At 37.4% G+C, this 24,065-nt stretch overlaps 3 protein-coding genes across 3 annotated transcripts in view; 1 reads left to right on the top strand and 2 right to left on the bottom strand.

Annotated features, from left to right (window-relative positions):
- The window catches only part of LOC103144442 (exosome complex component RRP42), a 3,867-nt gene extending 1,015 nt beyond the window's left edge, over window positions 1-2,852 (bottom strand). Inside the window, exons 1-6 of the mRNA XM_007561431.1 lie at window positions 2,741-2,852; window positions 2,525-2,626; window positions 2,191-2,285; window positions 966-1,131; window positions 566-636; window positions 314-437 (exon numbers count right to left, since the gene is read on the bottom strand). Coding sequence (XP_007561493.1) covers window positions 314-437; window positions 566-636; window positions 966-1,131; window positions 2,191-2,285; window positions 2,525-2,626; window positions 2,741-2,797 — 615 coding nt within the window. The 5' untranslated portion in view covers window positions 2,798-2,852. The remainder of the gene's footprint in view (window positions 1-313; window positions 438-565; window positions 637-965; window positions 1,132-2,190; window positions 2,286-2,524; window positions 2,627-2,740) is intronic.
- A 3,040-nt stretch (window positions 2,853-5,892) lies between these two features.
- Window positions 5,893-16,553, top strand: LOC103144443 (palmitoyltransferase ZDHHC3-like). Its single transcript, XM_007561433.2, has 7 exons — window positions 5,893-6,292; window positions 8,677-9,008; window positions 10,579-10,703; window positions 11,684-11,780; window positions 11,856-11,937; window positions 12,796-12,926; window positions 13,626-16,553. Exons 2-7 carry the CDS (start codon window positions 8,706-8,708, stop codon window positions 13,782-13,784), a joined length of 897 nt encoding a protein of 298 aa, XP_007561495.1. The 5' UTR covers window positions 5,893-6,292; window positions 8,677-8,705; the 3' UTR covers window positions 13,785-16,553.
- A 254-nt stretch (window positions 16,554-16,807) lies between these two features.
- Window positions 16,808-23,648, bottom strand: LOC103144444 (transmembrane protein 42-like). Its single transcript, XM_007561434.2, has 3 exons — window positions 23,310-23,648; window positions 22,031-22,177; window positions 16,808-21,850 (listed from the first exon to the last, which is right to left on the bottom strand). Exons 1-3 carry the CDS (start codon window positions 23,484-23,486, stop codon window positions 21,704-21,706), a joined length of 471 nt encoding a protein of 156 aa, XP_007561496.1. The 5' UTR covers window positions 23,487-23,648; the 3' UTR covers window positions 16,808-21,703.
- Between the last annotated feature and the right edge of the window lie 417 nt (window positions 23,649-24,065).

Genomic DNA, 24,065 nt, shown 5'->3' on the forward strand with positions numbered 1-24,065 from the left:
AGGTAAGGAAGACAGCAGAGACAAAATACGACTGCACACTGATGGTTTCTAAAATAGGGAGTATTCCGGTTGATAAGGAGGCACCTGTGGAAACATAATTCAAGGTCTGGGAAACACACAGATAACTGTTTCACATGAAGACGAACAGGCAGATGGGGCCTCCAGGTCAGTTTATACACACATAAGGAAGAGAACACTTTAAACTGAAAATCACAATAATACTGAATGTTAATTAACTATTGATTAACATTAAACTGAATATGAACTAAAGTAATAACAAAATGATAATACCAAAAAATCTCTAACAGCTCACCTTGCATAAAGTCACTATGCAGGGAACGTTTTCCACATCGAGTCTCATGCAGTCGTACGGGTCGTCAGAGAGCTCGATCTCCTTCCCTCCTTCCTCATCGGATGAGATGTGAACTCTGGGAATTCTGTCGGTGAGGAAACCAGAACATGGCTCATTTTCCAACTTGTTTTTTTTTTGTTTTTGTTTGTTTGTTTATAGGTTAAATCAGTTTAGATTAAAGTTAATGGAGTAATATGAACTGAACAAACTCACTTTGTGTTGAAGAGAGCAGCTTTGATCGCTACTGAAATGGCGTCGTACAAATTCCCATCACACTGAAGAAGCTGAAGAGGAACACAATAATGTTAGATATTATCTATTTGGGTCAAATGATAATTATTATCCCCACTAATAACCACAGGCTCTCAGCTGTGTGTGTGGAGGTCGGTACTGTTGGATCTAATTGGTAACACTTGGCCACACACACCAACTCCTGGTCCTTTCTCTACAGTAAAATCTGACGTTTCGTGTTCAATTTTATGTTTTCTGTTTAAAGCGCCTTTAAAAATGAAAGGCTGATTGTACATTTTAAAACTGGACAGCAAAAAGCATTAGCTGCAATGTTGAAGGTTCTTCCTTGTTAAGCCAGGTGAGCCTGGGGCCTTGAACTCACCAACACGTCCACATAAAGCACCCAGCAGTGCTCGCCAGGACTTATGCAGAGGCTCTTCAGATCCAAGCTGTGCTGGTTGTTGAAGACTTTGTAGAGGGTGTTACTCAGCTCCGTCCCCAGCTCTTCACCTCCTCTGCCCTCAAACTCTGGGGTTGCATTGGCTGAGCTGATGATTGAAAGAGGAAAAACAACATGGTGGACTGAACAATATCCTATTGAGGGGTTTTATTTATTTTTTTGTTTTTGTTTTAGTAAATGTGAGTTATGTTTTTGTGAAAATCTGAAGTAATCTTTTGCCAAAAATTGAAGCGAGTACAACACCGCCATCTAGTGGATAGTTTTAAAACAACAATAGCAGAAAAGCTGTGATCTCTGATGCAACGCTTTATTTATTCCAATAATATTCTTAAATTAGATGAGCCAGAAAAAATAAGTGATAACTGTCAGTACAACATTTTTTAATTGAATACTGTACAATTGTGCACAACAACCTTTGGATAAACAGCCTTCTCTATTAGGAGTTGTAAGCTTTGGATCTCACTATCATCTGATTTTAAGACCATAACATTAAAATATCTACTTTAAGGCTTAAGAATTGGCTGAAAATGATACAGAACTGAATTCATTTTTAAAGATTAATATGATTTTAATTCAGTAGTTTTAAACACATTGTTTTTTAACTCTTTTTGATCATTTTATTGTATTTACTGTTGACCTTAACTTTTCATTTAAGCCCACTGCTATGTTGTGATATATGTTTCTTGGGAATAGGTTATAGGAATCTAATTCAGTCTGTAGATCCAAATACCAGTAATTCCAAGTTCATATGTTTACAGACTGGAGGAACAACAAGCACATTTTCCATTCAGTGATTATTGAGTGTGATTCTTTATTATTATCTACACATGCCGACAACCACCGTACTAGGCAGAACAATCAATTTGATCAATTAATCCAATTTTCTGTTTTATTTTTATTTTGGATTTTATTTTTGGAAAACCTGGATTTTTTTCACCAGTGCACTTCTTTCCCGAGTGACGTTAACCCACTCAAGAACGACTATCTGTTTTTATTCATTTTGACTTTGAATTCAAGTAAACTCACAGAGGGAATTACTAAAATACAAGCCGGTTTTTAAAAATATTTCCTGTCATTTGTCAATTTTATTAAAGACAAGAAATGTATTAAAATCAGAAATCAAATTCGGTATAAACACCACACCCACCAGTCAACGAAGAACTCCAGGTATCCCTCGTTTGCAACCATCGGCCTCGGTTTTCCGATCTCAGCCTTGATCCCAACCAGAACTGCAGTGTGACCCTGAGAGGATCAATGGGAGACAATCAGAGACACATGTGGAACATACTGAACCACATTTAGCATTAAATTGGACTTCATGTAGCAGCTGGAGGCTGAAAGTGACTAAATGACTATAGAATAAACATTAGTGGACCAGATGTTCTTATAAACTGACATTTAGTGTAATTCACTCTAATCTAATGCATGTGCTTTATTTGAGCTGTTTACATAGAAAATGAGGAGATGAAACTTATCTTTACCAGAGTGACTTTAGCGGATCCGTCAGTGTTGGACACCACATCTGTTTCTACTTCCATGTGTCTGTAGTCCTCACAGCCTCTACCATCCACCCGTAAATCATCCTGATCAGAACCGCAGAAAGTGTTTAAAAACACGCAACCGCGATGGCAAACAAACTAACTACATCCTAACACAACAGTTCACCTTCATGGTTCCGATAAAAGACGAAACCTTACCCGTATTCCGTGTAGGATGTAAACTTTCTCAGCCTCGCTGACTTGCACTGTTGCCATGTTTTTTTTACTCTTCTTCGCTGCGTTTTTCTTCTTCTTCTATAGTTTTTAACGACAGCTTGCATCAATCGATGTTGCACTACTGCCATCTCTTGGATTTTACTACGCATTACATTTCCTTAAATTCTCCTGAGACCAGTATTTTTTTTTTATTAAATTAAATTCCTTTCTCTTCATTACTATTTAACTGAACACATTTTCAATTCTCATTTTATTATTAAAGACAATTTCTAGACTAAATTATTTTCTTTGTGACATATATTTCCTGAAACTAATAAAACCATGTGCCATAGTTTATGTAGTATTACCCCATGAAAATGAGTGCATTAAAAAAACTATGACCAGTTCTTATCCTCTTTTCTCCCTCCTGTTTATTCCTCTAATTCTTATAAATAAACTGTATTTTGTATCCTATATAAATCCTATATAAAATAGAATGGTATTAATAAAGATAATTTTCGGCTCTAAATCGGCTCCGAAATCTGCTGCTAGGTTTTAGAAGACACTTTCTTCAAGCAGTGGTACAGGAAGAAGTCTATCTCTTTCCAAAAGACAATGATTGTTATGCAAGACAACGCTCCATCAGGAACTAAAGCTACAGTATGTAACTTTTATAAAATAAAAATATTTTTTACGTATTTGTTAAAACTGTCACTTTGTCGTGACAGTATCACAGTAGAGGACAGGCTCCTCTGCCTTCTTCCAGTAATACCAGCACAAACCAGCTAACTCCGTACTTGGTTAGAAACAACCAGTGAAAACCAGCAGGAGGGTCCTAGCGCTGTCAATCATGCACTGCTCACACCCACCCCTGAATGCTACAGTGTCTGAATGCTCATGCTAGTTAGCATGGCCACTGATGAAAGCAGATAAACAGCTTTTCTGTAATGGTCAGCTCACTAAGGCCTTCCTCCTGGCTCTGATTCTTTTTTTTTTTTTGACCTGGAGTGATGCATTTTTGCTGATAGCTATCGTAGCTCAGGGAGGAGATGGAAGAGATTAATTTTTCACATATTATCTGTCTCATAACTGTCACAACATTGTGACAGTTTTAACAAATATAAAAAACAAACAAACAGATGTTTTTAAAAAAGTTGCATACTGTAGCTTTAAAGATGAAAAATGTATGACTGTCCTTCTCTCTGAATAGTGTCTGGGAGGCTGTGGTTGCTGCTGTTGCTCCACAAAGTGATTGCCAACACATGGAGAAATTGGCAGACTCTGTGAATGTGAGGCTTATCACTTCTATTGAAAATTCAAAGATTTTTTTTTAAATTCCAGCCTGAAACTGGCCCTTGCTTGAGCCTGCACCCCCTCCTCTGATGTTTCTAACAAATATCAGGAGAGGAATCAGCAGCTCAAATTCATTATTATATTTTTATTATAATTTTTCATATTTTCACAACTGGTGACCCCAACAATGTAGAAATGGTGAATATTTTAGACTTTTTTGAACGCATGTTTTGTCTGCAAAGATTTTTTAACCTAGACTGGAGGAGGTTTTTCCATTGTTGCTTCTTCCACATTCCTCTCTGGAACACCAGGAAAAATCTCCAAGAAATGTAAGCAGAAACTTTTTCTTGTTTCTTTAACCCCTGATTGGCAAGCACAAATATTAAATGACCTAATTTTTATGCTTTGTGCCAATAGAAATGTACTTGTTTGAAAGTATGGAAAATACAATGACAGATGTAAGAAATACAAAAACAATACAGAAACAAAATTAAAGTTTTTGTCTTTGGACCTAAAAATAACCAATCTAGAGTCAGCACACAGTTTCAGCTATTACAACTAAAAACTAGTGATCAGACCCAAAACGTGGATGGAGTGATGGACATGAGCCTTCAGAACCACATAAAGACAGTTACAAAGTCGGCCTTCTATCACCTAAAGAACATTTCAATGATTAAAGGTCTAATGTCTAAGCAAGATCTAGAGAAACTCATCCATGTGTTTATCTTTAGTCATGTTGATTATTGCAACAGTGTCTTCATAGGTCTGACTAACAAATCAATCCGCAGCTGATCCAAAATGCTGTTCTGACTAAAACTAGGAAGATAGAGCACATCATCCCAGTTTAAAAGTCCCTATATTGACTCCCTGTAGTTCAGAGAATAGACTTTAAAATAGTTATGTTAGTCTATAAATCACTGAATAACTTGGTGCCAAAATACATAATAGATTTTTATTCCAGGTTTATTCTGCATACCCAGAACCAAACATGGAGAAACAGCATTTAATTTCTGCACCACAAATCTGGAACAAATTTCTAAAAAAAAAAAAAAACAAAAAAAACCCCCTGCAAAGTTCCTTTAAATCAAGATTAAAAACCCACATATTTAGTGTTGGCTTTAGTAGTAAGTGAAATATTGATGAACATATATGATGAATATTTGCTTGATGATTTTGATTGTGGCATTTGACATAATTTAATGTTTATTGCTTGTTGTATAATTAGAGTATTGTGTATTTATGATATAAGGCACTTTGAGTTGCCTTGTTACTGAAACATGCTAAACAAATAAACTGGACTGACTTTACTTTTTTAGATTTCAGAAATGTTTAGTGGCAAGTTTTTAGGGGCTTTTTGTTTATAATTTACACTGGAACAGATGAACATGATAAAGTGAGATGGGAAACTTTGTTTTCAATGTAGTTACATAAAAATTCGTTATATTGATTGCGCACATATCGACATTCTTCTGAGAAAGCCAAAACCTTACTTAAGCATTCTTAAGGATTTATGATTATTAATATTGGTTCTCGCTGTGTACATGTTGATCCTAGTTATCAAACAAAGTAGTCAAATTCAGATTATTATTACTCAAAAGAAGTGTGATTAATTCTAATATTACTGTAATTCGGATCACACAGCAGCCATATTGGATTTTGATGTTAAGTATGGTAAAAAAACAAAAAACAAAAACAAAACAACTTATAACTTCTTAAAAATTATTTGGAATTTTTAATTGGATGGCGACCAAACTTATTCCCTATTGGAAAAATACATTAGAAACCTCCAAGCTAAAACAGCCGCATAATTCTCTTGATTTGATTGGTCAAGTGGGAGCTCAAGCCTCCATTGTGAATCTGACATAAACCTGACAGTCCACGCTCAGGGCAAACACGCCCTTTTTCAGGCGAAGAGGGCATCAGACTTCCTGGTTGGATGGATCCGATTTGTTGTCTTCATTTCCCCGCAGAGCTCTCTGGATGTTACCGAGTAGGGAAGCTCCGGAGCAGAGCCGGGTTTTAATAGCGTTTATTTTTTATTGCTGTAACAAATTAAGTGACAAACAGCAGTGTGAAACAGAGGCGGCTGTGAGGACGGGAGCAGCGGTGCGGACATTGGAGAGGTTAGCTTGGACTGAGCTAGCAAACGCTGCCGCGGAGCGGAGTGCAGACCCCGGGGTTGGCGTCTTTTCATTCTCCGAAACCTTGAAAGAAGCGAGAAACTACAAGAAATAAAAAGGACGGAATCAGAGAAACCGAGAGGTGAGTTGTTTAGCTAGAGAAAAAAACAATTTAAAAGATCCTAATTGAACTAGATTCCAGCTATAAACTGTTGGAAAACCTGATTCCTTGTTCTGCTCCGGCTGTCAGAGTTAACTTCCTGGTTGAAGTTCTGTCTTTAATCTTTCTTCAAATAAATTAACCGCATTCACAAGATCTGATATTATCTGTTCAAGTCAAGGTTTGTCATTCAAACATGTAGTTCAGCTGAAAAAAAACTGAGTTTCACTCAGTGACGTTCAGGTGTGATATTGTCAATTATACTCGTTAGTACGTAGTCTTTTGAAAACAATTACTGCAGCAGTTGTTTGGACAAATAACATTATATTTAATAATATCATCGACTATGTCTTTATTTTATTATTGCTTGTATTTTATTTCATTTCACCTCATTAATGTCAGATCTGGATATTATAAGAGGACTGAAAAGTTGTTTATTTTTCAGGTCTGAATAAAAATGGAGAATTTGTATTTCTGTGCTTTTTCTCATTCATATTTCTGAAAGTTTAATTGGCTTAAAGTTTAATCTACCCATCCATCCATCCATCCGTTCATCCATTTACACTGCCGTCTGCTCATCCATTCATCCACCTATCTGTTCATCCTACCATCCATTTGATTATATTTCCATCCAAGTATTCATCCAATCATCTATCTATTCATTTGTTCATCTAAATAGACAGTGTGATTCATCCAAACTCTACACTGATGAAGCAGTTTATCCAGAAATAGCCCCTGTCAATCCTGCAGTACAGTTCCTGTACAGAACGTTTACATATTTTCCAGTAAGTGTTTAAAAATAATTTTTATTGGATTTTTGTAATATTCAAAACTGAATTCTGGGCTTTCATTAGATGTGAGAAATATACATCAAATTAATGGAAGTAAACACTTTGATAGATTGAATTTCTTAATCCAGTTACTGAAATAAATTCTCCTTTAAATCCTATTTCATTTATGTGTATTGTATTTTATCATTAGTCAGCGTGGATCTATAATCTCCCTAATATGTTCCCAGTTTGCCCTTTATTATACTGCTGATTATGTAGTTTCACAGGCTCTCTTAGTTGCTCTGAAAGGCCAAAAAAAATCTCCAAATGATGAATAAAACATGCTGTATGTCACAGTGACTGTTTAATAAGACCTGGACTGACAGGTTCGGTCACCAAACCGTTGTTTTTGGTCTTCAGATGAGGTTCAGGTGAATCCACATGAAGGCATTAAGGAACTGTGTGTCGTTGAGCCCTGTCCTCATTAGGTGCCGTCATCCCACCATCCTGTCACCGCGTTCCAGCAACAGGCTGTCAAACATGCCCATAAAATATTGATGAGTATCTGATTATGCTGCGAGCCGTTTTAGTAACCCTTTGCTTTTTGTCCACTCTGCTCAACTAGAGGGATGAGTCTCACTGAAGGTGCCCTCTAATGTTAATGTAGCATTTCATCGGGAAAACTCAAGAAAACATTGACTTTGTTGGTAGTTATAAAAGCTTCCTGGTTGAGCAATTGGTTTCAGTCTCTATAGTTTTAGGGTGTTTTCTCCCAGTCATAATTTGAACATTTTAAAAGCCTTGTTATTGCAAATAATGTTAATTTTAAGGAAACACTTGCTTCTGGTGAAGCAACAACTGATGGCTTTTTCTCACAATATTCAGTTACTGAGCAAGTTGTTTCCAAATTGCCTTAAAAAGTAAAATTAAGACAGCAGTTTAGTTTTTCAGCATTTGTACCTTTCACTTACACACAAGTGGTGCTTTTGAGGAGGGAACTGGAGATTTATAGTGGAAAAACGTATTGGGCATTTTGTTCAGGCTCTGGATTAAAAACTTGACAATTGTGGAGGTGTAAACACAAAATCTTAAGTATTTTTGGTTGAGTTTCTAGTGCAAATATCTTAGTACACTAAAAATGAGACAACATTAATTCACAAATAACTTTTCAGCAAGAAAAGGGAGCTTGTTTTAAGTAAATAATTCCTTGATATTGATGAAAAAGTTTTACTGGCAGATTATTTCACTTATAACAAGATATTTTTCCCATGTTTTTAGTGAAATAATCTGGCAATGGAACTACTCCTTTTTCATTTTAACTAAGTTTGTCTTCTTTCATGTTTGCTAAGATATTTGCACTAAAAACTAAACAAAAAGTACTTGATGACATTTTGTGTTTTTGCAGTGTGAATGTTTCCATTAAAAACTGCAGAGAACCTTTTAAATCTGCGTAGAAAAGAATGAAATTTTGACATGAAAAAACCTCTTTGAACCTTGAAAAGCAGATATTTCCTACCTTTAGATTTCATCTAACTGTCTCTTTCCTCTTCTGCATCCCTCCGACTCTTCCTCGCTTCTCCTTCTGCCTCCTGTCAGTATGAGACTGGAGCCACGGGCGCTGTAGGATGAAGAGCCCGGCGCACCGCAGCAGAGACATCGAGCGGCAAGCCGGCTACCTGAAGCCCGAGCACTGCGCCCCTCCTCCTCCCCGCAGCAGCTCCGGCACCATGTGGTTCATTCGCGACAGCTGCGGCATCGTGTGCGGCATCATCACCTGGCTCCTGGTCTTCTACGCAGAGTTTGTGGTGGTGTTCGTCCTGCTGCTGCCAGCCAAGAACGTGGCCTACAGCTTCTTCAACGGGCTGCTCTTCAATGGCCTCGCCTTCCTCGCTCTCGCTTCTCACGCCAGGGCGATGTGCACGGACCCGGTCAGTTCAACCACTTTAAAAACACTCCATGACCACAATATTCATTTAGACATGTTTGTATTCTCAGTTAGAAGAAGTATGCAAACCTGTAACATTTGCATTCATCATGCCTCACTTGGTAAATTAAAATTAACTCAATAATTTCCGTTTGCATGATTTATCATTTTTCTCTCTTGAAGACAAAAGCTTTTATTCTGGTGCTTTGGTCTCAACTTTATTTGAAGGACAGTTTTGTTTACAAAGACTTCATAATTCATTCAACTTATCCTTTCTGTTTTAGGAATTTAAATGTTTTCCAGTTCCAGTGGTTAATGTTCATTAGGATTTAAAGGTTATTGATCTGTGAGAATAACATTATATTGCTAAAATTGTTTGTTTATTGCAATAACTTCTGGGAGAATTTATTGCCCATCAAACTTTGTTATTGTGGCAGGTGTAGCTGTTCTCTTCTGCCTTCTTCAGCAGGGATCTCTTGAAATCAACCAGATATAAAATATTTCTTCTTTTGAATATTGAATTAAGAAGATGTTGGTTATGTGGTGTTACACAGACTAGGACTGGGTGATAAATCAATGTGATTTTTTAAAATATTTGCATTTCCTTGGTTTCTGTAGTTCAGAGTAATGTCATCATGACTAAGGCCTGGCCTGTTTGACAAGCCTGTTTTACAGCTTCTCTTATCTGGACTCTGAATTCAGGTCAACAATGACTGAATATTAAGGCCAGGCTAAGATTTTTTTTATTTTTTTATTAAAAGCATACATTTTTAAAATGATCAGAATAAAGTTATAATTTTATGAATAGTTAAAATGAGGAATGTTGAGCATCTTGTGAAGTTATACTGTGGTAAAATGCTTACAGATAAAAAGCATCAGGATGAAATTATTATGATTAGTAGCAGGACTTTGAAACAATCTCACAAACAACTGTGTTTATTTTGAAAAAGATCCTGATAATTAACTTTTTCTCATTCAAACGTTTTTTTCTCGTAATTTTAAGATGTCTTTTTTTTGTCTTTTTCTGATATAATTTTGAATATATTCAGCACTTGAACAACAATTCTCATAGTTTTTCCATAATGCTCCATTGTACAACTAACAGAAGAGATGATTGAAATAAATATTATTACTGTATTTGTATTGACATATTTCAAACATTTTTTAAAAGTAAAAACCAACTTTTATTCTAATTATTTTTCTTATATTTTGTTTTAAAGAAAAAGTCCTTTCAAAACTACTAAGTCTTCTTCCAGAAATTTCAGATTTATAGTGTGCAGAATCTCTGAAAACCTTTGGATTACCCATTTAAATACATAATCTGGCCATGCATTTTTTTTGCATGATGTTTTAGTTTATCCGACTCCTACAAAGGATCAGACTTTTCTTCTTTTTATTCTCTTGAAGCAGTTTAATTCATCGTAGACACTTGGGAGAAAAAAATAGTTGGCAAATAGCGTTTTTGTTTTTATTGAAAATATTTGCATTTGTAGTTTATATTTACAAAGGAGCAACTTTCATGAATAATTCATCTAAATTGCTTTTTGCTCTTCATTTCCTCTCCGGTCTCACAGGGAGCCGTGCCCAAAGGAAATGCAACCAAAGAATTCATCGAAAGCCTGCAGCTCAAACCGGGACAGGTTGTGTACAAGTGTCCAAAGTGCTGCAGCATCAAGCCTGACAGAGCGCACCACTGCAGGTAGAGCAGGGCAGCTCTTACCTGCACAGTCCAAGCTGCAGAAATCTGCTGCTTTCATCCCACTGGGATCTCTCTCTTCTCCTCCAGTGTGTTTCTCCCTGCACCATGTCTCCTGCACCCCCCATCTGTTTGTTCGCTTTACTTTTGTTAAGACTGCTTGTGCAGCGTTTCCCTGCAGACTCTGCAGCTTGGTAATGGGGATTCCCTCTGTGGCCGTTTGTGCTTCTCTGGGAAATCCAGGCATGAAAAGTGCAAAAACACCAGAGTAATTGAATTTCAGTCAGTACTTTAGAGCTTCAAAATGGGAGCTAAAGGCACGATAACAAATCTAGCCGGATGATAAAATGTCCCAGTAATTATTGTGATAAATTATATTTAATGTATTTTGAAGTAATGTATTCATAATAGCATAATGATGCAAGTTTGCCCTCTCAGTGACTAATGAAGTTTAAGTTTGTAAAGAACACTTAGCACTGAAATTGGAAGTCATTTCACATGTTCAAAATAAAAACAGCAACCAACATCAATAAATAAAATGAAAATTAAAAGCGACACACAACCGAAAGCATGAGTAAAATTTAGTATAATGTCTCTGTAAACACAATTGATCAAGCTCCTTTTAATCTATCATGCGATTAATTGCTTATTGCGACAGGCTTTTTAATGGCCGTCATTAAGGTGGATATTTTCAGGAAACACATTTTCCTGTAATGACTTTATCCTCTGCTGGGGAACGTTTTCAATCAAATAACTGATTGAAAAAGTAAGAAACGTTGCTTTTTCTTATGTAAGAATAAGGACTCATCACACATGTAATGCATCACATGAATAATAAGCTTACTATGTCCCACATTCATTGCATTATTTCTCCTTACCTGCACGATTGTGTTTGCATGTCCTGTAAATGTGTTTTGCCTTCAGAACGATGCGTTTCACGGCCTCCGCACTGCTGCCGCATTTATTTCTGCTTGTCTCCTCAGTGTGTGCAAACGCTGCATCAAAAAGATGGACCACCACTGTCCCTGGGTCAACAACTGTGTCGGAGAGAACAACCAGAAATACTTTGTGCTCTTCACAGTGAGTCTTTAGGTTAAAAAAATATGTTTATTGTTCCAGTAAACCTAATTTATATTAAATCTGTTTGTTTTTCAGATGTACATTGCACTAATTTCCTTACACGCGTTAATCATGGCGGCCTTCCACTTTGTTTTCTGCTTTGAAGAAGACTGGTCAAGTAAGTATCTGAATGAGAAAACAATCTAATTTCCTCGGCATAAAATCTATTTTATCCTGGGTTAAACGTGGAAAAAAACCTTAAAATGAGGTCGTCCTTTATTATTAGCAGCATAAAAACATCAAACTTTGAGTGCATTAAATCTGTGGGTAAAAAAATGTTTAGTTTTCTCCTGTAACTTTTCACACGGTTGAAGCATAAAAACGTCTTTTTCACAAAACATTTCCCAATCTGATCCAGAGGTGGACGATATGGACTGAAAGTTTTATCACAATATTTTGCCGTACTATCCTGACGGTGATAAAAATGACAACTGTTTATTATTTCTTTTTAGATCACTGTATGACTCTGACATAAATATGGCTCTTGGAAAAACATTTCCAATTTTAATCCGGTTCTTTTTACTGGTTATATAAAGAAGTACGAGTTGTAGAATGGTAAAGCCACCAATCCTGACAATACAGACGGTTTTGAGGGATTTTAAACATCATTAATTGGAAATTATTGTCACAACAATAAATCAAAATTCTTGTAAATGAAAAATGATGCCCCTAATCTGACCTAATCTCAGGGTTTGAGGTTGATCAATATGTTGCATGTTCGCTTGTCCTTCTTAAAGAAATGAGGGAACTGCTGAACTTGTAGAAAAAATAGTAGAAGTTTTCTAATTATTTGATAATTTACCTCTAAACTAAACAGGAAAATGTGTAGCTTTTGTTTCCCTGAGCGATGATTCAGTCTATTGTTCTGAGTTTTCAGCTCAAACAGAAAAAAACCTTCTTTTAAAGATTCCTTCTAATGAGATGTACGAGTGGCTTTAAGGTAATAAAAACTCTTAAATGTTTCTTTCTCTCTCAGAGTGCAGTAACTTCTCTCCACCAGCCACAGTCATCCTCCTCATCCTCCTCTGCTTCGAGGGTCTGCTCTTCCTCATCTTCACTGCGGTCATGTTTGGGACTCAGGTTCACTCCATCTGTAGTGATGAGACGGTGAGCGACTTCCTACTAATCCACTTTAATCCCACTGCAAAAAAAAAATCAAGCAGTTTAAAGTGCAGCGCTGTCAGTTTTAACCACAATGGATGAATGACGAAGATGGATCATTAATAAGTAATGATGGATAGATACAGTCAACTCCAGGTTTTATCTTAATGGTTTAAGATGATGCATTCAGTTACTGTTTCTATTTCTATCCTTGCATTGTGTTTATAAATATGATTAGATGTCAGATTTGTTGGGAAACTGTTTTTGTTTGGTGTAGAGAGTAAACTCAGTCAACCCTTAACTCCACACTCACTCCTTTCCTCCTTCTCTTTCGTTGCCTCATCTTGTATGTAGAGCTGCTGATTATCTTGTGACTTTGGGCTCCTTCAGCTTATATTTAGTATTTATAATTTACCAAAAAAAGCCCAGAAACGCAGTGGAACCAGGTAATCCACTTCCAGCCCCCTGCTAGGCTGACTCCAGTACATTTTCTGCTCTTACCACCCACGAGCATGACTCACAGCGCCGTAATATTCACTACAAAGATCATCTGTCTCAGGCAATTTCAGGGTAATGGAGCCTGCAGTTCAGTGTGCTTTTCAGTGAGTCACCTACAGCCTATGGGAGGAAAACAAAAGAATGAAAACATGATTCATTTCCCTCGTTTGTTATTCATAATCCAAAGCGTTTGTTTTCCCCCTGCAGGGCATCGAGCAGCTGAAGAAGGAGGAGAGAAGATGGGCCAAGAGGTCCAAATGGATGAACATGAAGGTGGTGTTCGGCCACCCCTTCTCGATAGCCTGGCTCAGCCCGTTTGCGACGCCGGACCACGGCAAGGCCGACGTCTACCAGTACATCGTGTGAAAGCTGGACACGGACTCATTTTAAAGTTTCTCTCTGTGTCGTTTCCATCCTGAACGGTGGATGTTTCTTGAAGTTTGGATCTCCTCGGGTCTGTTGTCGTACGCTTTTAGTTTCTGTAATGTAACTTTCTGTTTTAATTGTTTTTTGATCGTTTCCCTTTTGGTGCTGAATGAGATTAATGAGATTTAGCGGCATCACGAAGCCGCGCCGGGAACAAAAATCAAATGAAAGATAAGAAGCACTTGGAGCTCTGTTCGTTGCTGCGTGTCGGATCATTTCCTCCTTTCTCAGAGTAAATCATGTGAACTGATGACCAGCATGGTCCAGGTATCGACTCCTGGATTCGTCTTCCTGTAAATAGTCCCACCATCCTCTTACTTACTTTGCTGTTTCAGTGTCTTTGCGATAATCTCCTCCTGAATGCTGCAGGTGATTTTTGCCTTAGAACGGTCCTTCAGCAGGCGGCACATCTGATATTTTTAAAGATATCTCTATTTATTGCCTTAATGCAACACTGCAGGTTGTCACTGGTTTACATTATTTTCGAAGTGAGAATGTTGCGGCCTCGTTCAGTGGGTGGATTTGTTCAGGAGTGTGTTTTTATGCTTATTTTCCCGCATAAAAGCCATAAAGGTAGAACAAATCATGTGTGATGAGATTCAGATCGTTTTATATGTAAAATGTGGAAGCAACCATCCTAAAGCAGAAGCAATAACTCCAGTGATTGGTTCAAGTTATTATCCTTCATACTACAGCATGGTTTGACACGTTAAACACAAAACTTATGCTTTTTTAAGCATAAATTCCTCCATATTTATTGGCACACCCAGTAAAGATACATGTGTAAATTAAAACAATCTTTCTGGTTTATCTTAATGGGAACTTTGGCTTTAGTTTCTGAGATTCATTTAACCCGTCAGCATTGACAGAGTTGTTTTAAATTTTCTAATTATTCCTTTAATTATAGATATGCTCAAGTTTAGACGAGATGGATTTTGTTTAATCACCATCTCCTGACTTTTAACACGCCTGCCTTATAATTACACTGCATGTTCTCTTGTGTTTCCCATTTTTAAGAGAACAGGAGGCAGGAAATCTTCACTTTACTTTACAGTTTTAAAAAAAGAAAAGTATAAATCTGGATTTGTTAGGTTTGTCTATAATGTCGGTGGCACAAGCAGTATTATTTTAATTATTTATAGGATTGAGTGAATAAGTGTACTCAAACTGAAGTTTGAAATGTATATTTTAATACTTCAGCTGTTAAAAAAATCATTAAAGCTCCTTCCATACCTTTACCTGGGCTGCCAATAAATGTAGAGGCCACAACAGCTCTGGAAAAAGCTGCAAAGTGCTGTGATTTTAATAAATGTAGGTCTGTGTTTTGAGTAAAATTTGCATGTTGCTTGTTTTCGTTTTGCTTATTGCCTTGCAGAGAACTGTTTGTGCTTCAAGTTGTATTTACCAGCTTTCCGCTCTTCGTCTCCTCAGAAATTTGCAAACATTCAGACAGAAAAAGCATCTTTTAAAAAGCTGTAAGTCTCCTGGCGGAGATCCAAGTTAAACCTGTGCACGATGCTTTGCAAGAAAATCCTGTTTGGACGGGTTCAGGCGAAATGTTGAATCGGGATGAATTATAATCCCAACAAGACTGAAAGGAAGACAAACTGCATAAAAATGCTGTTAGATTTCGGACTTACCCTCCTTCAGAGTGTCATGCCTCACTGCTTTTTGAAACGCGTATTTCACTGTCAAAACAAGGGAAATGTAACATTTTTGGGGTTGAAACTATGACAGCTTGTCGGTTTCCCATCAGTGTCACTGATCCTGTTTGGAAACGGATCAGTAGCTTAAACTTTCATTTGTAGAAATGAAAGTTGAAGCTACATGTTTAAGTTGGATAACTTATGGATTGCAGCTTATCAGAGCAAAAATAAAAAGCAATATGAGTTCCTGTAGCATCTATAAAAATTTCAAATGAGGTATTTTGTAGATTTTGCAGTCGTCAACTTCGGTTTCTCAGCCGTCAGATGAACCAGCATCGTTTTATTATCTGCTACCTGTAAATGTTTGGCCTTTTCACCAGCTGTTGTTGAAAATGTGAAGACCCCATGTGTAATTCAGCTGCTCAGCTCATGGGGTTTGCTTGAGGGTAATGTAGTTGGTCGTGTGCCTGACTGAACCCGGAAAGCAAACGCGGGTCTTTACACGGATCAAATGTTGAGTCACGTTTGGATCAGACCGGAAAAGGCGCGCTCTGACTTTAGATGATGATGATCTGAGGGAAACAACCACTTCAGAGTATTGAACACTAGAAAAAAATGCCTTTGCCTGTGTGTTTTAAAGCCTTACTGTATTTAAAGACATCCAAATGCAGATAAAAGGAAATATTTGAGTGTACATGATGCCAAATTGAGTCTTTAAAGAAGTCTGCTTTTTTCAGATTGCAGCATGTAAAGGCATTTAAATGGGTTTATTTTTATAACTGTCACCGTTATTTGGAGATGTAGCAAGTTTGCAACACAGTGCAACAGGTTTCCTCTACTTTTTGTTGTCAAACTGCGCTGTATGTTTCTGTTATCTGGTTTTAATTTTTTGTTGATTGATGTTTTAAAGGGGAAAGTCAATAAAACAAATTTCAAATGATAAAAGATTCGTTGCTGTAATATAAAAACTATTAGATGTTTTGTTTTAGGGTTCATTATAAAGTGTTAAGTTACACAACTGCAGATGTTTTTGCTGTATAGTTATTAAAAATTTAACTCCTTATTGCCTGATTTTTATTCTATTTTAAAAACACGAACTTTGCTATCAAGAAGATTCCTAGTTACTTTTTTCCCCTGAAAAGCTTTACACTTTTATTTATTGTGATGAAGAGCACTACAAACTCTGTTGCCAGTTTATTCAAGCATTGTTTTTCTGATTCATGAAAACCAGCAAAAATAAAAATCAAAGTGAGACCTCATGCTGAATTGAGTAGCAAATCCTCAAAAACCTTCACACAACACAAAACACCTGAATGATGCTGTCAGATGAGACTTTTATTGAGTTAAACAATGTTTCCTTCCCATTTAGACTTTTTCACTGTAGTTTCACATAAACTCAGACATTTCATTGATCACATTTGTCATTAATGTCTCACTGTTTTCTTTCAGGTTGGAAATGTGAAAGAACTGCATAAGATGCACAACAAACTAATGCAACATCAGGTTTGACACACAAGATCTTAACGGGTCAGGAATTAATTCTTAGCCCTAATGATTTTGGTTTAAACTGCAATTTATATAAAATAAGTTACAGAGCATCACATTTAATCCAGTAGGAGTTTTTTTTTTCACTCAAATCAATTCAAACATCAGTGTTTGCAGCAAGTGGGCCATGCTGGAACAGACTGTTGAATCGTTTACCTCCAGTAATATCATGCCATTAACAGGACACAAACCAGGTATAATGTTTGTGGTGCAAAGCAAAGGTTGTTGAGAGGCTGAGGCTTAAGCAAGAAGGTTTATACCAACCATCAGTCTCGTGCATTTCTGAGGCAACATCATGTTGGAAAATGCTGGATGAGCCTTTTGGTGCAGAGAGAAACCTTGGTAGAAACGTCCTTCACTTTCTTTCTTGCCTACACCACAGATACTGCAATATTGATGCGGTAACTTAAAAAATACCTTTTAGCTTTTGTTTACTTTAGGAAGTACATCTTAATAAAAAGTGGAAAAATTGTTCTCAGATGAGTAAGTCATTGGTGTACATCAGGGGTGCCCAAAGTGTGGCCCGAGGGCAATTTGTGGCTCCTGGACTGATTTATTTGGGGCCCCAAACTGCAGTTCAAGAATTGAACTAATTTTTTTTATTAAACGTTAAATTTTTCATCAGGGTAAAATTATTATTGCAATGGAGAATGGTAGGTAAAGCAGTAGGCATGTTTTTATAACTAAACTTCTATAATAAGTAAAACAATGTTTATGCAGAGACTTCAACTGAAAAGCCAAATCACCTTTTATTTAATTTATTGAACTTGGCCAAACATAACAAGCATTTTGAAAGAATGTGACCCAAATGCTGTTCTTATAACTCAGAATACATTCAACTGAGCCTCAAAGAATTTGAAAACTAGACGGTTTTCTTTTAAACATGGAAAATCCTTTTTAAGTTTTAGATCTACAAAGAACAACATGTATGACAATTTGATTTTATTTATTTATTTTTGGTACTTTTGTCTCTGATTTTGGCCCACATGACAGAAAGTTTGGACACCCCTGGTCTGCAAACTGCAGATTTAATGTGAAACAACCCTGGATAGAAAGGGTGGATCCAAATCCCTCCACAAGAAGCTTTTTGTGAACCCAAACCTCCATCCTGGATAATTTTCTAAATTTGGGATGTGGAAGGAAATATTTAACACTGCTAAGTTTCACACAACCAGAGAAATTGTAGGCTAAAGAGCAATTCTTCATAGTAAGCAAATACGTGAAGCAGGTGTGTCACTCTGATGCTGATTGATGCTTTGGTGATATTTATTCTGCAGTTTGTAAAAACATGCACACATGACAGGTCATGTGACTGAAGTGCAGCAGCTGCCTCAGGATCAAAACACAGTATGTTTCACAGTCTTATATGCAGAAACATAAATTCAAGTAATAAAAAAACCGAAACGGAACAAAACGTTAAACCCAGAGAGGAAGCAGGATGAGCCCCGCAGTGCTACATTAGAACAGCTGTTAGTTTTTAAGAGTAAGAGGCCACTTTGTTAGCCGGGTGCCTTCTTTACACAGCAGTAAGCCTGATAGATGTTTACAGGGAGTGTAAAAGTAACTAAAGGAAACATAAGCATTAAGTAAGCCATTAAGGAGTTGCTCAGTAGTGATAGGATAATCATTCTCAGGTACTTTGTGTAAAAATCCAAAAGATTATATCAGATCAGGTCAATAGCTTCCTATAATATCTGTATTTATTGTATTGCCTCATTCCTGCATGTAATGTGTGAAAATGACAGAAATAGCCTTCAGGTTTAATAACTGAAGCCAACAGCGATGTCCCGATCAAGGCATTTTTAAGTGATTCATGTCAGTCATTGTATAAAATGAACTCCTGACTCTTCTGAGTCCTTATCAGCCACACCTATAGCATTAGCAAGCAAGGTACATCGCCAGATATTGTGCAGCAGTTGCTATTCTCATTATTTTGTCGAACAAATTTGGCGTTTCCATGACAATCTACAGGTTTTTCGCACTTTACAATGATCTCTATGGTGAATGAGAGACCGTATTGGTTGCTGCAGTCTCCTTTGTTTTTGTGGTGCGCTGGACTTAGTCAGAGAAAGCAGCTGAAATGCTGATCAATCATATTTATGATGTTTAAAGCAAAAAGTTTATAGAGCAGGAAAAAATCTTGGGTAAATTTTGTGCTTGACTGGTAACCAGAGCAGGAATGTAATATGTTAGCCAAATTATCAACAAGTCCAATCAAAATATAGAAAAAAACATGCTAATGTTAGCCTCGCACTTCAGCAAACTGATGAAGACAGCACTGGTTATGTAGCTTTTAGGAGATGTATTATAATAACATGATAGTAGCTTTTTTATCTACTTTGTCCCTGTACTGGAATAAAATATTAAAGCTATTTTAAAGAAACTGTAACTGAGAAAAGTATCTGGTCTTAATTTTGCAAAATGTTAGCTGTACGTGACTTGGCTTTGTGTCTGGAATAAAAACATGATAATAACCCTAACCCTAAAAACATGATGATCGGGACATCTCCAAAAGCAATGTTTTACTCTAAAGTCAAGTTAAACTGTGTGACTCAACCTTTGCTAACTAAATTATTTGTCTTTATGGACGGTAAGAAAATCTTTGGTTGTGAGCTTAAAACTCGCAACCTGTGAGAAATTTGCAAGATGTATCGCAAAGTTTTATTTTATTTTATTCCGTACACATTTGGGCCGTGATCGTTGTTGGACGCATGTCACGCATTTCTGCTGTGAGAACAAATTGTTCAACGTTGCATTTCTCAATTGTTACATTGTGCAGTTTTACGATTGTTTGCAGTCAAAATCCTGTAATCACGGTGACTGAGGTGAAGAAAGTCGTCCCCTGCAGGCAGACTTTCATAGAAGGCTGGGAAAGAAATAAGAGTTTACCAAACCGAAAACAGTTTTTTTTAAATAAATAAAAAATAATTGTAGATATTATACTACTGATGGCCAAAATACTGAGCTGCACATGTCAAATATCTGTCCATAAACCAAAGTATGACCTCACAGCAGCTACTTTTCAGTTTTAATACACACACTTTAAAAATATAAGTCCAAATAAAATAAATGCACTTATTCTGGTCTAATAGAAACATTGATATCACTCACATGTTTGTATCCAAATGAAATATCATAGAGGAGGTGGTAAAATAGCCAAATGTTTGTTTTATTTGTGTGAAGCAATTTAAATTTCAGTGACGAGCAGAAACTACAAAAATCCAGCCTGGAAGTACTTACATTAAAAACTTATTCTTAATTCCCATAATAACTAAGTAACAGAGATGTGTTTTTACAATCCCACTGTTTCTAGATAATGTGCTTTCTTCATTTTTACGCCAAACTAAACAGTGTTTACAGCTCCAAGTTGGGAAATGAGTGATACTTGCAGATCATTACCCCGGGTAACTATTTTTTTTATTTAATTTTTATGTTAACATTTTTGTGTGACTGTTTTATTGAACATACTGGATTTTGAGGTTGTGGGTTGTGCCAAACGACTGACTTTCCAACTTTCAGTTTCTGACGCTGTTCCAGATCATTTCCTCCTAAATTTAAATTCTGGAAAACAAATTGATTGCAGCATCGCATTAACTGCAGCCTGTGGCATAATGTTTACCCCACAAACATGAGAATGATATCAACCTCTGATCACCTTCCCAACAAGGGCCTATTTCATCTCGTTTCCAAACATGTCACATTGTTCATTTGAGCTTTTTTTTTTTTTGCCTTTGTGCTATCATTGTCTGAATATGCAACAAAAAATATAAAGCTAGAATAGTTTTTCCTCTCTGTGAATCCGTGCACAGAATGATTTAAGAGCTTGACAGAAGCTGAACCCAGGCATCCGTTTGTTTATCTCCACAAGCCAGACTGTAGCTGTGCTGCATAAGCAAATCCTCCGACGGCAAACATCTCCTAAAATCTTTGCAGAGATAAAGGGGAGTATTTTATTTTACACTGTGTGCATAATTATTAGGCAAATGTGATTTTGGAGGATTGTTTTTATTAATCTCTCAGTTAATCAAAAAATGTTAATCAACCTCAAACATTAGTGTGTAAGAAAGTAAAAGCAAGGTTTAGGTTTTCTTACAGCGGAGCTACTATTGTGTCACACTAAATGAAACACAACTAAATGAAAAACATTCATTTCCCCATGAGAATCAAACTCATTTCCCTCTGCTGATTGTTTGCAACAAAACATTTGATGCTTCAGTGAACACATCCAAACATCTTTACAATCCCTCAAAGACACTTTTGGTCTTTTTTGACTTTTCAGACTCACTAAATTCACTTTTTTGTCTAAAGAAAAGAAGCTGCCTAATAACTATATAAACCTTGATTTAAGGTGTTTACCTCTTTAGACAGACTCGCATCACATGTTAGGCTTAAATAAATTATGCCTTAAAACTAAAACTGATGATTTGTTAAAAAATACTCACTTGTCTAATAATTGTGCACACACAGTGCATGTGACATGGCTGGAAGACCTCTTGTTCTCTCACTGGAGGATTGCAGTTTTTTCAATTATGCACCTGGGCTGCTGTTCAAAGAGCAAATTTGTTGAATAATACTGCCGTTTTCAGCCGTTATTTGTCTTTGGCTTTGCTTAAAAGCAGAGGAGGTGTCAGCCTGAGCACAGCACAGCCAGCCAGTGGAGACGAGATGCTATTCGTCCTTCGTCGTGGCTGCAGTCTGATGCCGGTCCTGTGGCGAAATCCTCTGCAGTACCAACAGACCTGAAAAGGTCAACGAGATCCCGACCCACCACAGTGTTATCTGGGGTTCCCCAAAGATCAGCTGGCCCAGGAAAGCCTGCAACATGATGGGAAAACAAAAGCAGTTGAAGTGAAAAATATTATTTCTGAATATATATTAAAGCCTGCATTAAAAAACATGGCAGCAAATATGGAGAGAAATGGTCAAGGGTTCTCTAAATTAACTTTGTCTTCTAGTAGGATGAAAAGGAGAAAATGAGAGAAGGTTTCTACTTACGGAAGATACGAAGTTGGAGGCAGTGGTGGTCACAGTGGTTCGGGTGGAGGAAGAGGAGTACCTGAGTGCTTTGGCGAGGAAGGTCCACATCACAGCGTTGCAGGTGAAAAGAAGACCACCACACAGCAGCCTCAGAGGGATGTGGAGCTGGAAAGGGGGAAAAAAAAGGAAATAATATACTACCAGCAATGCTGCCTGCTACTACTGAGCTCAGGAACACAAAATAAAAACAAAGAAAATTGAATTAACATTCAAAATATTACAATGTATTAATATTTTGAATATTGAAATATTCAAAATATTAATACTCAATATTTTTGAATGATTTTTAAGCACTTAAAATGATTAAAATGATCTTAAATCGTTTTTAAAAAAGCGATTTAGAATAACTTATTTTAAATAAAGATAGCGCCAGACAATAATACAATAATGTTAAAAGCACAGACTTAGGAGTAAGCAAATCTTTCTAACTAAATAACTAAAAGTCAAACAAGAGCAAAACATAAAGATAAATCTTGAGTTTGCCCTAGATCAGGGCCTAAATGATGAAGTTATACATCACCATGAGTTATGTGTCACTTTGTAAGTAGAAATCAGGTTTTAAATGGATTTAGACTCAATTACTATTTGCTATCAAAACAATTCTCTGTACAACTTACTAAATTCTCCAAAAGAAAAAAAAAAGTAAATTTTGAAATTAATTGAAAATAAAGATCCCATCTTGCTATAATGTGATACACGGACTTGCCATACCTAACAGGCTTTTGACCTTGCTAAAGCAGGATATCCCACAGGATTGCACCGTTCCCTAATTGGTATTCCTGAAATACCTCAACCCTGATGTGACGCATTAAAATCATGTGAGGATTTCAATTAGGATCGTTTAATTTACTCTCCAACCCCCTGCTTTCCTAAATATCCACACCAACTCAGAGCAGAAGGTGTGCTGATTGGCGTGAAAGCAGCAAACACCTGTCTGCAGATGTTCTTGACTTCACCGCATAGACACGGAGGGAAGGTCACAGCAGAAACCTGACTCCCCTCGCATCGTTTCCGCGTCACCTGCATCAGCAACACGAGACACGCTGACAGAACAACGCGATCCCGCACGAGCCGCATCGTCCTTCAGCACGCGCACACTGCACGAGAGCAAAGATGCCGCAGGGGCGACGCGTGACGCTGTCCGTGGTGCTGATGATGTGGGATTTGCTCCCCCTAAAACCAGAACCGGCCCGTTCCCAGACATCCTGACTGAATAATGAACAGAAGCGAGACTCACCCGGTCACACGCTGTGGTTTCATCCGCGTGTCTGAATTTCCGCTGCTCGCCCCACGTCCGGAGTCCGGTTTCACAGACTCCCTTCAGGTAGTCGGCTCCCAGGGACAGTTTGGCCGACGACGACGCCACGGCTCCGAGGAAACCCGCCAGCAATGCATAGAAAACTCCCGGGAACATGATGGTGATGGTTAAGATGGCAGCCGAGGCACATTATTCTTCAGTCCATGTTTGATCACTTCCTTTATTTCCTTCCCTACATGTCTGCTGTTGCTGCCGCAGATGGTCCTGGTCGAGCTGCCTGCATGGTAGTGACCGTATGAATGAATCAATGAGCACATTTCCCTGCACTTACTATCCACGGCCGCGCGGTGGCAGAAACACAGTACATTTGAGCTCCTGCGGCATTCTGGGAATTGTAGTATCGTTGTTTAGAAATAATTTCTCGTCTCCGGACAACCTGGAATCAAAATAAACAACATTGGCTTGCTCTATAAATACAGTGTTTTCAAGGAATGGATTCCAGGAACAATTTTCCTATAAATACTGAGCGAAGCAGCACAGAATCGATACTAATGTAATGTCCCCGAGTGTGAGTAAGTACGCCGGAGTCTTTGAACAGTGCTGCCAGACTTCTGCTCTCCCTGCAGCATACTGATGAGCTGCAGTAGCTGGGCTGATTACATTAAACCACTCCGGTATCAATTGTAATGGATCAATGCTCTTGAATAGAATCGTTCCCCTAATAGGAAGCCATAA

The sequence above is a fragment of the Poecilia formosa genome, unplaced genomic scaffold (genome assembly GCF_000485575.1).
Source record: "Poecilia formosa unplaced genomic scaffold, Poecilia_formosa-5.1.2 Scaffold127, whole genome shotgun sequence".
In the NCBI taxonomy this organism is placed as follows: domain Eukaryota; kingdom Metazoa; phylum Chordata; class Actinopteri; order Cyprinodontiformes; family Poeciliidae; genus Poecilia; species Poecilia formosa.